The sequence below is a fragment of the Protopterus annectens genome, chromosome 1.part1, assembly GCF_019279795.1.
Source record: "Protopterus annectens isolate FY-2018-M chromosome 1.part1, PAN1.0, whole genome shotgun sequence".
NCBI classification, from domain to species: Eukaryota; Metazoa; Chordata; order Ceratodontiformes; family Protopteridae; genus Protopterus; species Protopterus annectens.
Genome location: NC_056726.1, coordinates 208,176,623 through 208,190,560, shown reverse-complemented (window position 1 = coordinate 208,190,560; position 13,938 = coordinate 208,176,623). Strand labels below are relative to the sequence as shown.

Sequence of the window (13,938 nt, the reverse complement as noted above, 5' to 3'; positions counted from 1 at the left end):
AGCTGAAGAAGGCTGGATGCAGTCAAGAAGAGTTAGGGCTGGCTAGTAGGCTCTGCAAGACTGCTGCAGCAAATCCTGCCCTGGATTTGGAAAAGATAGGCAAGTGGTAATGTTTGGTGAAGGTGTGTACAGAATTCCATGTTGCAGCTTCCAGAATGTCCCTAGTGGGAACTCCCCTGAGAAATGCGATAGAGGTAGAATTAGCCCTAGTGGAATGTGTTCTGACCCCCTGAGGGGTTGGTTTTCCATGGTGCTTGTAGCAGAAATGAATGTAGTATGCTATCCATTTGGAAATGGTTTGTTTAGAAATGTCCTTGCCCTCTGCCCCTGTTGCAAAGCTGACTAGCAGCTGGTCAGATTTTCTGAAAGGTTTAGTCCTATCAAGGTAGAACTTGAGCTGTCTGTGCACGTCCAAAGATTGCAGGATCCTTTGCCCTTTATTCTGAGGGTTAGGGAAGAAGGTTGGCAAATGGATGGATTGGTTTAAGGCCACACTGGACACCACCTTAGGCATAAAGGATGGGTTAGTCATGAGGGAAACCATGTCAGCATGGAAGATGAAAAGAAGTTATGCCTTACCATAACATTCCATCTGAGTTGTTGATCTTCTTCCAGTCATCACTGATGGGTTTGGTTTCGAGCCCTCGCAACCGAGTCGGCCTTATACCAAGCTTGCGTGCACCAAAAATTCTCAAGCTAAGCTGCTACCCACAATGCCCTTTGCTCAGTTACCTCAGATCGAGTTTGCATGCAACATATAGAGAAAGAATAAGTCAGAGGTCATCACTGCGCAGAAACCCTAATACACCACAAAGACCCAGAAGATCTGCCAGTAACCTTAGGAGGGGGTCGGTGGGAGGGTGTGGTGACTGGAAGAAGATCAACAACTCGGATGGAACATTATGGTAAGAAGTTGTTAATCATCTTCCTATTCATCACTGATGGGACCGAGTCCCCAGCTACTTGGAGAACCTGGGTGGCCCTTATGGAAGAACATTCCTGAGAACCATTGAACCAAAGGCCACTCTTCCCCTGGAGATCAGATCCAATTTGTAATGCTTGATAAAAGTGTGGGGCTTAGCCCAAATGGCAGCTACACAAATGTCATCCATGGAGGCCCTAGAGTGGAAGGCAACAGATGCTGCAATAGCCCTAGTTGAGTAAGCTTTGATTTGGCCAGGTTTAGATCCCCCCGTAAGTGAACATGTGAAGGCAATGCAATCCCTGAGCAATTTAGACAAAGTAACCTTTGATACTGCACCTTCCATTTTAGGGCCTGCAAAGGAAGCAAAAAGCTGGTCTGACTTGCGAAATTATTTAGTTCTGTCCAGATAAAAGCGCAATTGTCTATGAACATCCAGGGAATGTAGGCAGTATTCTCCCTTGTTAAGAGTAATTTGGGAAAAACACGGGGAGTTCGATGGACTGGTTAATTGAAATGTCAGAAACCACTTTGGGGAGAAAGGATGGGTTAGTTCAAAGTGGTACTCTGTCCTTATGAAAGATCAGATAAGGGCTCTTGATACATAATGCTTGTAATTCAGAAATTAGTCTTGCTTAAGTTATAGCCACCAGGAATATGGATTTCCATGATAAGAATTTCAGATCACAGGTGGCAGCAGGCTCAAACGGTGGCAGAGAGAGAGCCTGCAGAACCCAGGACAACTTTCACGCATCCACTGGCTGTGTGATGGGAGGCCTGCTGTGAAAAATACCCTTGAAGAAGATCTTGCAAAGAAGAGAGGAGATAAGTGGTACTCCTTCAGACCCATTATGGAAGTTGGAAATGGCTGCTAGGTGGACTCGAATGGTAGAAGCCGAGGCCCCTTTGTTGAACAGCTCAGCCAAATAATGAAGAATAGTAGCTATGGGGGCTGAGAATGGGTCTAGCTCCTGATTACGTGACCAAATAGAGAATCTTTTTCATTTATCCCTGTAAAGTTTTCTGGTGGATGGTTTATGAGAAGCCAAAATAATATCCTGAACAGGTGAAGAAAGGGTTTCCTACCTGGCAACTAACGGAAGTGGAGAAACCAAGCTGTCAGCTTGAGGGTGGACAGATTCGGAGGAGTCAGCACTTGTGAGTGAGAAATTAGGTCCTGACGAGTGTCTAAGATCCAAGGAAGTTGCAACAGATGAGGTCGAAAGAAGGGGAACCGCATTTGATGAGGCCAGAATGGAGTGATGAGGATCACTTTGCTTCTCAACCAAATAGCCTTCCGTAGAACAAGGGGAATCAGAGGGTAAGCATAAAAAAGACCTGTGGGCCAATCATGGACTACAGCGTCTCTCAGTGACTCCCCGAGAGGGGGAAAGAGGGCAAAGCAGCTGCTACATTTTGTATTTGAAGGGGAGGTGAAAAGGTCACAGCATGGCTGGCCCAAGCGGTTGAAAATTTCCATTGCCACACTCGGGTTGAGAGACCACTCGTGAGGATGAAGGATGCATCTGCTCAGTCTGTCCGAAATCCCTGGGATTTGCGTTGCGATCAGGAAGCTGTTGGAAGCTATCGCCCACTGCCAGATTCTCATATCTTCGCGACAAAGGGGGTAAAGACTTGGTCCCTCCCTGTTTATGTACCAGACCACGATCATGTTGTCCGACTGGACAGCAATCATTCTGGATGGAAGAAGCAGATGAAAAGCTTGCAATGCCAACAGCACCACTCTTAACTCCAGGACAATGATATGCAAATTGAACTCTACATCAGACCACGTGCCTTGGACTGACTTTCCCTGGACGTGCCCCCCCCCCACCCCATCAGGGAAGCATCCATGGTCACCGTGGCACTGGGCTGTGGAACCTGGAAGGGACAGCACCAAAGATTTTCGTCTGTACTCATCCACCAGAGGAGATCTTGTTTGCAAATGTTGCTGATGAGAATCTTTGAGCTCAGGGGGTGGAGGCTGGGTATCCACTGAGCCTGAAGGAACCATTTTAGTAATCTCATGTGTAGTCTGGCTAAGGGGACTATGGGGATGGCTGCAGTCATAGATCCCAAGGCTTGAAGAATCTCCCTTGCAGACACCATGCTTTGACAGAGTATCACCTGAACTTGTGCCCTGAGTCTCTGAAGCCTGTGGAGAGGAAGTGAGATTAGGCTTGACTGTGTGTTGAATATTGCCCCTATGAATTCCAGTTGTTGTGATGGTTGAAGGTTTGATTTCTCCCAGTGTATGGTGATGCCTAATGACTCCACTACAGCCAATGTGTAGCGGAGGGCCCTGACCAGAAGACGGTTGGTGGGGGCGGAGAGGAGCCAATCATCTAGATATGGAAACACCTGGAATACCCCAAGTCTCAGATGAGCTGTTACCACTGCAAGACATTTCGTGAACACTCTGGGGGCCGTCGAGAGACCGAAAGGCAGGGCTCTGAATTGATAGTGATTGGTTCCCAACCGGAAGTGAAGGAGGCTCCTGGAGTGCTTGTCCATCTTGATATAGTAATACGCATCAAGAAGATCTAATGAGCACATCCACACACCCTCCCACAGAAAGGGGGGGATGGATTGAATCGTGACCAGGCGGAACTTGGTCTGAAATACTGATTTGTTTAGTTGACTGAGATCCAGAATGAGCCTCCAAGTCCCCTGTTTTCTTTGGCACCAAAAAGAATCTTGAGTAGAACCTTGATCTGCACTGATATGAGGGGACCTGTTAGATGGCTCGTTTTTGAAGTAGCTTTAGTATTTCGGAAGCTGCCTCCTCCCTTTGACTGGGGGGAACATCGCAAAGGGATTTCAGAGGTCTTGGATAGGATATTAGTGAAATATGGTAGCCTCTGGTAATGATTCTCTGCACCCACTGATCGTTTGTAATGGATAGCCAGGCAGCTTGGTGCAGAGAGAAACCCGCCCCAACTGCTTCCAGAGGAAAGCAATCGGGCAGCGCCTCAGGAGGGCTGATATGGTCTACCTGAGAAGGAATCTCTGGAGCCCTGGTTCCGGGTACCCCCTCTGGCCCGAAAGGGACATCTTCTATTATTGGAACCCCCACTGCCACTGGAAGAGTCCTCATCATGTGCATCTCGGAAAGGACCTTGAGACTTCTTGTGCCACATCTTTCCGCTCCTCTGATTCCTGGAGAAGGGACGCTGAGGTTTGGAAAAGCGTAGGCTAACGGCAGACAAGGTCTTCCCATCTTGCTCGCACCTGGCTAGTGTAGCTTTGAACTTAGCACCAAACAGAGCTGAAGGCTCGATAGGGGCATTTAGAAAGGAAGACATGAAGGAGTCCGCGAGGGCACAGATGCGCATCCAGGCGTGACATCTCATTACTACACCTGCACCAGCAGATCTAGCTGCTCCTTCGGTTGCATGTGACAGCAACCTCATGGATGAATGAGATATGGATTCCAGGGTGGCAAGATGGGAAGCAACTTTATCATGTGCTTCATCCGATACTTGACCCGCGAGGGTTCCGGAGAGTTCGGAGATAAGATCTCTCTGGAGCCTCGTAAAATGTGCCAGAAAGTTCAGAGACCTAACAGCGAAGGTTGCTGATGCAAAGACTCTCTATCCCTAACCTGTCCACTGCCCGGTTCTCTCTGTTGGGCGGGTGAACAGCAGGACTCTCTTCTGCAAGGTCCTTTTTCGTGGCAGCCACCACCACCATAGAGTCCACTGGCAAGCCAGTGGACCAATGGGGTTGATCCTCTGGAGGGGAGAGTACTTTGTCTGATCTCCTGGGGATGGCCTCAATGGAGTCGGGGTTCTTCAAAGCCCGTTGCACGATGAGTTTAACCAACTCATCGGCGGGGGGGGTGTCACCCAAGAAGTAGAGGGCCGAGAGTGAAAGGCCTGCAGGAATATGGATTCCTCTGAGGAAGGGGTTGAGGACTTCCAGTCACCCTCTGTTTCAAGATTTCCATGATGTCCCCAAAGGGGACATCGTCAGGGGCTGACCGTGGGGACCCTTCCCCATCATCATAGTCCGTATGCTCTGTGAGGAACTCCTCTGGGGCGTCCGTGTGTTTCCTCTTACACACCCGTTTCCGAGGGGGTTCTTCGGTGGGAACATCCGAAGAAGACTCAAAGTAAAATGCCCTGGACAGGGGTCTCCTGGGCCTAGCACCCTTGGAGTCCTGGGGGGGTGGCCTTTGACAGCTGCAGCTCAGAGCAAACTGGGGGAATAACCAACTGTGGAGGATTGCTAGCAGCAAGTGCCCTCTCCATCACACGGAAAGCGGGCAGGCCCGAAGAAGACAATCGGAACCGGGGTCACACCCCACTCCAGACGGCCGCCCCCCCCAGGGACGGAGCCTCAATCAAGCTCAAAGTGGTAATCACCCTCTGATCTGAAGTCAGGGTCGACAAAACCAGGGGCACCTCCCTCCAAGCATGAGATTGAGGAAGGGTGGGTTCCGACGGAACCGGCACCCAAAGGGATCTCGGAGCCTCACACAGAGTTGTCGGAGCAGAGGAAGGAATTCCTCTAGTAAAAGTTGGATAGATAAGCCTTGGAACAGAGGGGTCCAAAGGAGGAGAGTAAGTAGGGGTTGCTGGAAAAATAGATCCAAAGCCAGGAGTGGGACAGGGTCTAGGCAGATTTGAGATCCCCTAGCAGTCAGCAGCTGATCAGAAAGGTGCGCCACATCCAATTCGGAAAGGTTCCTGGTGGATCTCACCGATGTACCTGAGGGGGAGTGAGGCCAGTCCAAAAAGGGGCTGCAGGCTTGTCCGGCAAATGGGTCCACATTGGATGAGTATCGGGTCTGTGGTGTGTCACAGAACGGCACTGATGAGTCCAGTTTTGCAAGAGGTAATAAAGGTATGGTCGGAGCCGTGAATGGGCTCAGAGCAGAGGTCACTATAGGGATGGATGACAGGAACGGTTCCGAGGTAGTTGCCGGAACCGATATTGGAGTCGAAACAGGTGAAGTCGGTCCAATAAAGAAATTGATACACTGGTCAGTACCAAGGCCGTAGGCAATGCCGTAATTGTTGGTGCCGGGGTGGGTGTCGATGATGCTACCTTGGTAAACTTCACTGGAGCCGAGCTCGGAGCCAATGTGGTAGTCAGCACAGTGGAGCAGAACGGTGTTCAGATGAGGACTTATGGGCCTTGTGCTTGTGACCTTTACCTCTGTCACCGGCTGGTGAAGAGGGGTCCAATTGAGGATGTTTCTAGTTCGAAGGAGGGGGTGAGACCTCCGTCGTAGAAATGGCCTCCGAAAAAGGTGAAGCAAGCAGGCCCTTTAAAATAAGTTTGTTACGGTGTTCATTCAGCATCCACTGACTGAAACTAGCACAGACATCACATGAGGATTTTGCCAACAAATGCAGAACCCCCAAACAGTATACACGTTCTGCATGGAGGTCACTATTCGGCAGTTTACCACTGCAAGAAGAGCAGTGTTTAAACCCCATAGTTCCCTTCTTTTCAGACATCCCAAAACACACTCTCGCACACAAGAGAAAGAGAAGAAATGAAGGAGAAAGAAAGCAAATACCAACAATGGTAACAAGATACCATAAAGGTAGAAAGTTAGAAATGCCAAGAAATTACCAACAATGGTAAGAGAAATACCTGTGGGTAGAGCTGAAGCAATATAGAACAATAACATGTTATAAAAGGAGAAAAAAAAACTTTTTCAAAGTAATAAATACATCTGAAAAGAGCGCTTACCTGGAGAGCTCGGTGAAACGCTGCTATATGGCTGTGTGGCAAACGAGATCTGAGGTAACTGAGCAAAGGGCATTTTGGGTGGCAGCTTACCTTGAGAGTTTTTGGTGCAAGCAAGCTTGGCATAAGGCCAACTCGGTTTCGAGGGATCGGAACCGAACCCATCAGTGATGAATAGGAAGAAGATTAACAACTTCAAATTAAAGGGTTCCACCGTCATCAGTGCCTGCAGCTCAGACACTCTTCTAGCTGAAGTGATGGCTAGAAGCAAGGCTGTTTTCCAAGAGAGGAATTTTAACTCTGCTGAAGCAGCAGGTTCAAATGGGGAAAGCGTGAGCTTTTCCAGTACAAAGTAAAGGTCCCAAGCAGGGGTGGGTGATCTCCTTGGGGGCCTTAAGTTGTTGGCCCCTCCCAGGAACTGTTAAATGAGAGGGTGCAAAAATAGAGGTGGCTCAGTATTCTAATGCATCGAAATGGCAGAGGCATGAATCTTAAGGGAGGAGAAGAATAGGCCTCTGTGGAGTAGCTCTGCTAGGTAATCCAGGATTACAGGTAAGGGCGGCACTGCTGTGCCCTTTCCTTTAGACTGAATCCAAGAACAATATCTTTTCCATTTTTCCACATGGGATTTCCTAGTATTAGTATTTACTAGTACTTACTAGTATTAGGCCTTCTGGGTTCAAGAATGATGTCCAGCACCTGCTTATTAGGGACATTAGTGGAGTATTCAAGGACTAAGCCAGGCTGCAAGATTTAGGGTTTGCAATTGTGGATGCAAAATCTGTCCCTCCTGCTGTGACAGAAGGGTAGGGGTCTGGTGTAGGTGCCAGGGTTGTGCTGTTGTCAGGCTGCATAGGAGTGGGTAACAGTGCTGGCGTGGCCAGTCCGGGGAAATCAGAATTGTCCTTGGCCTGTCTTCTTTTATCTTGAGTAGTACTCTTGAGAGAAGGGGCAGAGGGGGAAATGCATAGATTGAGAGGTTTTCCCATTGCAATGATAGGGCATCCACCTTCCAGGCCCTGCTGTGAGGGTTCCTGGTGCAGTATTTGCTTAACTGGTGGTTGTGGGGGGAGGCAAAGAGATACACCTCTGGAGTCCCCCACCTCTGGATCAGAAGGTTGAAGGTGCTGGGCTCCAAATTCCACTCTTGCGGGTCTAGGAGATTTCTGCTTAAGTCGTCTGCCAGTCAAGTTTGTTTGCCTGGCAGGAATTGAGCTTGTAGATGGACTTGGTTGTCCAATTCTGTGCTCCACAGAGTCATGGCTAACCTGCAAAGTGGGTAAGAATGGGTTCCCCCCTGCTTGTTTATGTACCACATAACTGTGGTGTTGTCCGTTTTTATCAGCAGTTGTTCTGGAAGGATTAGGTATCTGAAAGCTGTCTGAGCATTCTGTACAGCAAGCATCTCCTTTTGGTTGATGTGCAGGAGAATTTGATTTGGGCTCCAGTGGCCCTGAATGTATTTGCCAACCACGTGGGCCGGCCCCCCATGCATAGTCTGATGCATCTGTGGTCAGGGTTTGAGTGGCATGGGGTAGAGTAAAATGCAGTCCCTTGTGGTTGCATGCTTCTGCCCACCAAAGGAACTCTGCCCTCAGACAAAGTATGATAGGAATGACCATTTCCAGCTCCTGAGAATGTTGGCACCAAAGACTTTTTAAGTACCACTGAAGTTTCCTAATATGCAGTCCTGCATATGGAATTAGCAGAATACATGAAGCCATGATCCCTAGGGCTTGCAATATTTTTCTTGCAGATAGCTGGGTTCTGGTGGCCATTTGTTTGAAGTAGTTTGTCAGACAGACCTGTTTTTCTGAAGTGAGAAATGCCATCTGGGAAGTTGTGCCCAAGCTTGCTCCCAGGAATACAATCTTTTGACTGGGCACCAGTTGTGATTTATTTTCGTTGATGGTGTACCCCAATGAAGTGAGAAGTCTTTTTACAAATGCCAGGTGCTGAAGCAGAAATTCCTGGCTGTCTGCCTGAATCAGGCAATTGTGCATGTGCAGATAAATTTGGATATTTCTCTGCCTGCAGTATGAAATGGCTGGAGCCAGGCATTTTGTGAAAACCCTGGGCGCAGTAGATAAGCCAAAGGGAAGTGCAGAAAACTGATAATGCATAGATCGTGACCTGAAACATAGATATTTCCTGCATGACTCCCTGATGAGGATGTGCAGATAAGCTTCTTTTAAGTCTAGGGTGACTAAGCAGGCATCCTTGGCTAGCATAGGGAGAAGCTGTTGCAAGGTAAACATCTTGAATTTTGGGACCACCAGGAAGGTGTTGAAAAATAAAAGATCCAGGGTTGGGTGCCAAGAGTCCTCTTTCCTGGGTACCAGGAATAATCTGGAGTATAAACCCTGACCCCTTTGTTCTACTGGAACTGGCTGAATAGCTCTGATGTTTAGCAGGGAAATAACTTGGTTTTGAGCCTCTGCCCACTGGTTTGGAGGAAGGTCTGGAAATCCACTTGGGATTGGCAGTGAATGGAAATAAAATTTGTACCCCTGGCATACAATGTTAAGGACCCATCGGTCCTGAGTGATGGACATCCAGTTTTTTGCATGAAGGGCAAGTTTTCCTCCTAGGGGCACAAGCAATTGGGCAGGGCTGGGAAGTAGAGTTGAGAAGTCATTGTGAACTTTTTCCATAGGGAGGTGGCTTACCACTCCCTGTTTTAGGGGTGGGAGCACTCCATTGCTTAGACCTCTGCGTACCCTAAGACTGTAGTCTGGGTAGTCTGTTTCCCCTGGGTCTTGTTTGGGAAGGCCTGGAGGAGGTTGGAAAGTACCAGTGTTTTTAAGGGGAATGCCTACTGAATCGAGGTGGTTGCACTTGTAAGAATTCTTTAACAGTGTGCATAGATTTAGCTTTTTCTTCCATCTTTTTAAGAACTTCTGCTTTGGTGCCAAATAAAATGTCCTTATTTAAAGGAGCGTCTAGTAATTTGAATTTTACATGATCTGGCAAGGTCTACTCCTTCAGCCAAGCACGTCTTCTCAGTACAGAGCCAGTGACTGTGGCCCTGCAAGATGCTTCTACGGCAAAGCCACACTGCAAAGTATGTTTACTAACTTGGTTTGAAGAATGCATAAGCTCTTGCAAATCTTTATTTTCTGCACAATCTGAAGATATTACCATTTTTTGTTTAATGAGTTCCATAATATGTTGCTGGTACTTCAGCATGTGAAACTGGCAATTCAATGCCCTGATAGCAAGAGTTGAAAAGGTATATACCTTCTTAACCCATCTGTCTAAAGCTCTGGAATTCCTGTCCGAAAGGGTAGGATTTTTGGCTGTAGTGGCCTTAATACCTTTAGGTCCCTGGGAAATGATCCCTGGATCAGCTGTAGGATACTTGAAAAGAAACTTGTGGGAATCAGGTACTCGGTAGTACCTGTCAGGTTTCCTAGGGGCCAGAAGTAAGATGTCTGGAGTAAGACTGGATTCCATGAAAACATGATCCACAACATCGAGGACAGGGGGAATAGCTAAAGGCCTATGCTGAGGTAGCTCTAAAAATTCTCTGAGTCTCTTTTTGGACTGAGGATAGTCTTGGCATTCCCAATGGAAATGAACTCTTAAAGTATGCAAGGTTTCACCAAAAGAGAAATCTTCTGGAAGGGAGGAAGAGAGAATGGATTCCTCTGCATCTCAATCCTCATAGGCTGATATGGGCATGTCCTGATAATCAGAAAGATCAGAGTCATCGGACTCCTGGTCTGTAGAATCTGAAGGCAACTGAATTCTTTGTCTCTTAGCAGGGGAAGCCTGGCTTCCCCTAATTAGCGTTATAAGGTCTTCAGCCATTCTAAGCATTTTTTTTAGCATGGGGGTCTGAGCATGCTCTTTGGTCATTGGTTATCTTGGCGTACTGCATACTCTGGGCCTAAGAACTCGGTAGTTTTGGCTAAAAAAAGAAGTCGTTGGTTTGATTTGAACACTGGTAGGTTGAAAAACAGCCTCAGAAGCTGGTGCCTGCACAGCAGCTCCAGACCCATCCAAGGTAGAGACATCCGCTGGTTCCATAGTCGAAGAAGCATCTCCCGGCATACCGGACTCCGAATGGGTCTCAGCAGAGGCCTGTGAATCCACAGAAGCGGGCATCAAGGGCTGCAAAGGCGCCTCACTGAGTACTGGCAGACTGGTGACTAGAGTCGTCGGAAGTTTTTGAACTATGCGGGCTGTCTGCCTTTATCTTTATATTTTTTCAAAAAATCCATTGTCGGATGGCTTACCAAAGTCATTTTGGAATACGTAGAGCGACAGCGAAAGAATTTAGCAACAAAAATAGCCCAACAATAAATGGTTTGGGCATTAAACAAGGCACAAAACCGACAGCAAGGGACGTTGTGGTCTGGGCCTAAACAGGTGATGCAGTAATAATGAAAATCTCTATGATGTATTTGCTTTCCACAGGCAAGATAATTGCTAACTTTTTCTGACATCGGTTAGAGCAAGAAAAAAGGATCCCCAATGGGGTACTTAGCTTTAGAAGACTTCAGGATTATCAACTAGAAAAACGAAAATTTCAGGTAGCGGCCGACCAGCACTTGCGAACTGCTTCTGCTTCAGGCACTTTCTCAGCAAGAAAGACTAATGTAATGGCATTGGCTGCCTGTTTTTATACCCCTGATGACCTGACGTTATGGAAGAAGTGACAGCACCTGACGCAGAAACACGAAGACTCTGGTATTCGAGCTGAGGGCTACCTGCAGGCAGATAACCCAACTGTGATGACTGCAATAGTGAAACACGAAGAACATAGTGTTCCTTCTCTGTGGAAAATTTTGCATATGATACGACTCCATAAAGGAGGCAGCTCTGTGGAACTATCCAATTACCGTCCAATTGCCTTTCTATCCCCTTATCTAAAATCCTCAAAACATACATACATTCACAAATAATGCACCATATCCTCACCAATAAACTACTAACCAACACCCAGCATGGATTCTGCCCCCATCATAGTACTACCACAGCCCTTATTAGCTTTACCATCACAGTAAGCCAACATTGAAACAATGGTAACCTAGTAGTTACTCACAGCAGGAAAAGGAAAATAACATTTATTATGTTAGCATTTTCACTGTCATGTCTGATGAAGCGGTGAATACCATGAAAGCACTAACATAATAAATTTTGTTATTTTACTTTTCCTGATGTGAGTAACTGAGGCTGTTTCTTATTTATTTTCGACTGTTACGCTGTAAGTGTAAGCTGTTTTCTTTTTCGTAACCTAGTATCCACTGTATTCCTTGGTCTCTCCAAGGCCTTCGATACTGTCTCTCATCCCAAACTCTTTTCTGCTCTCTACAATCTTAATCTCAGCCACTCCACATTAGTGAGGTTTCAAGACAATCTAACCAACAAGCAGTAAAATAGCAAAACTCCTCATCTCCCCTCCTACCTGTCACCCTAGGGATCCCCTAAGGATCCACTCTTGGACCTCTTCTTTGCAACATATTCACCAACCAACTCCACTAAGCTACCCGGCATGCCACTCTGGTCCAGTATGCAGATGACTCCACTCTAATCTGCTCTGCCACATCACTCCCTCAACTCCAGGAATTGGTACAAGAGTCCTTTACCACTGTTGAAACCTGGTTAGCCAACTCTCAACTAATACTTAACCCCAATAAAACACAACTAATGATATTCTATCCCCACTAGAGCCTTAGACCCATACCACTAATCACAATATTCTCAGCTAATAACACCTGGACAACACAGCAAACTTCTAGGGGTTATCATAGATCACAACATAAAATTTGCTAAACACATTGCAAAGACACTAAAGAAAGTCCAAAAAAACTTGGAACCCATATAAATGCAAAAAGTACCTCACTGATGACAGTAAAGCCACCATTGCAAGAACGCCCTACTATCCACACTCCTCTATACCTCCCCCATACTCATCAACCTAAACAAAGTAAACTTTATCAAACTAAACACCTGCTACAAGACTCATCATGGCATAGTAATCAAGCAACTATCCTGGATAGAATTACCCAACCTGCTCACATATAACCAGCTTACAATAGCCCACCAAATTCTATGTTATCCTGATAGAGTTTCTGCACTTCAAGGTCTACTTAATATCTACTCTAACAAATGCCTGTAATAAAGCAATGGCTGACACAGGCTAAAGCATCAAAAGCTCTGGAGACTCCGTTTTCCATTTCTGTTGAAAAGCATTGAATACCATCCCGGTAGATATTACGACCACCGAAAACAAAAATAATTTCAAAAAACTCCTCCAGTCCCATTTACATAGTTCTTGGTTATGTAACTGTTCTGACCCTGGGTAGCTTCACTTAATTAGATCATATCATACTTTAACCTTCTATGAAAGCCTGTAATAAACTCCTTTCTATACTCTTAATCAATGTGTGTTTACTGTGCTAGCCACTGAGTGTAACAAAATGTCCTTTCAACTGTATCATTTATTGTAACAAACTGCTCTCCTTATAGTATATGTACTTTTTGCTTCTTTCTTGGCCTTGAATCTGTAGCTTACTAACCTTTTGACTCTGTACTGTACTTTATTAACGTGTATTATATTTACTGTATTTGCTGTAATAAACTTTGTGGAGCTTTTCTCCCTGGGCATCTGCTGAAAACCCATGCCCAGTCGGACTTTCCCAGTAAACGAATGTAAAATAAATAAAAAAAAATAAGTTTGTTCTACATAAATTATAGACAGCTAAAAAGATGTCTTGACAGCTACAAGGCAGAGCCCCCAGAAACTACCAATGTAGTACGCATAAAATATTTAGCTATACACATCAATATTAGATTAACTACTTTCAAGTAACATACCTCTGATTTATCGATATGTAAGCCTGACAAAAAGTCAGGGGACTGCAAGTCTCTTGGGCTACCTACTCCAACGCAGCTGCCTTCAGAATCCGATGTAAGAAACTCTTGTAAAGATTCCAGAGAGTTAGTCTTTCCCACTGTTGTCCAGCCTTAAAGTAGACACAAAGTAGACACACAGATAAAACAAAGTACACATTTTTAGAAAAAAGTAATAGTACATTAGTAATATGACACAAGGAATTCAAATGCAGTCTTGATAAGCTATGGTAGATATTTTGTGGGTTGCTCAATGCACTCAGCAAATGCTGAACAAACAAAAGCAGAATGAAGAGCAGTTAATTTTGTTAAATGTTTTTTCACTTGCTTTAACTGACCTTACACATCTGTCAGTATCGTACCTCAATTTATGGGGAAAAAGGTTAATGTAAATACATACCAGAATTTCGGATCTCTAGGTGCTCAGTCAAAAGAAATGACATTAACTGCTC

The 13,938-nt window shown here is 46.0% G+C and overlaps 1 protein-coding gene across 1 annotated transcript in view; it reads right to left on the bottom strand.

Annotated features, from left to right (window-relative positions):
- Positions 1 to 13,938, bottom strand: part of IBTK (inhibitor of Bruton tyrosine kinase) — a 1,862,448-nt gene that overhangs the window by 447,833 nt on the left and 1,400,677 nt on the right. The window contains exon 22 of the mRNA XM_044074098.1: positions 13,451 to 13,599. Within this exon, the coding sequence (XP_043930033.1) occupies positions 13,451 to 13,599 (149 nt within the window). The remainder of the gene's footprint in view (positions 1 to 13,450; positions 13,600 to 13,938) is intronic.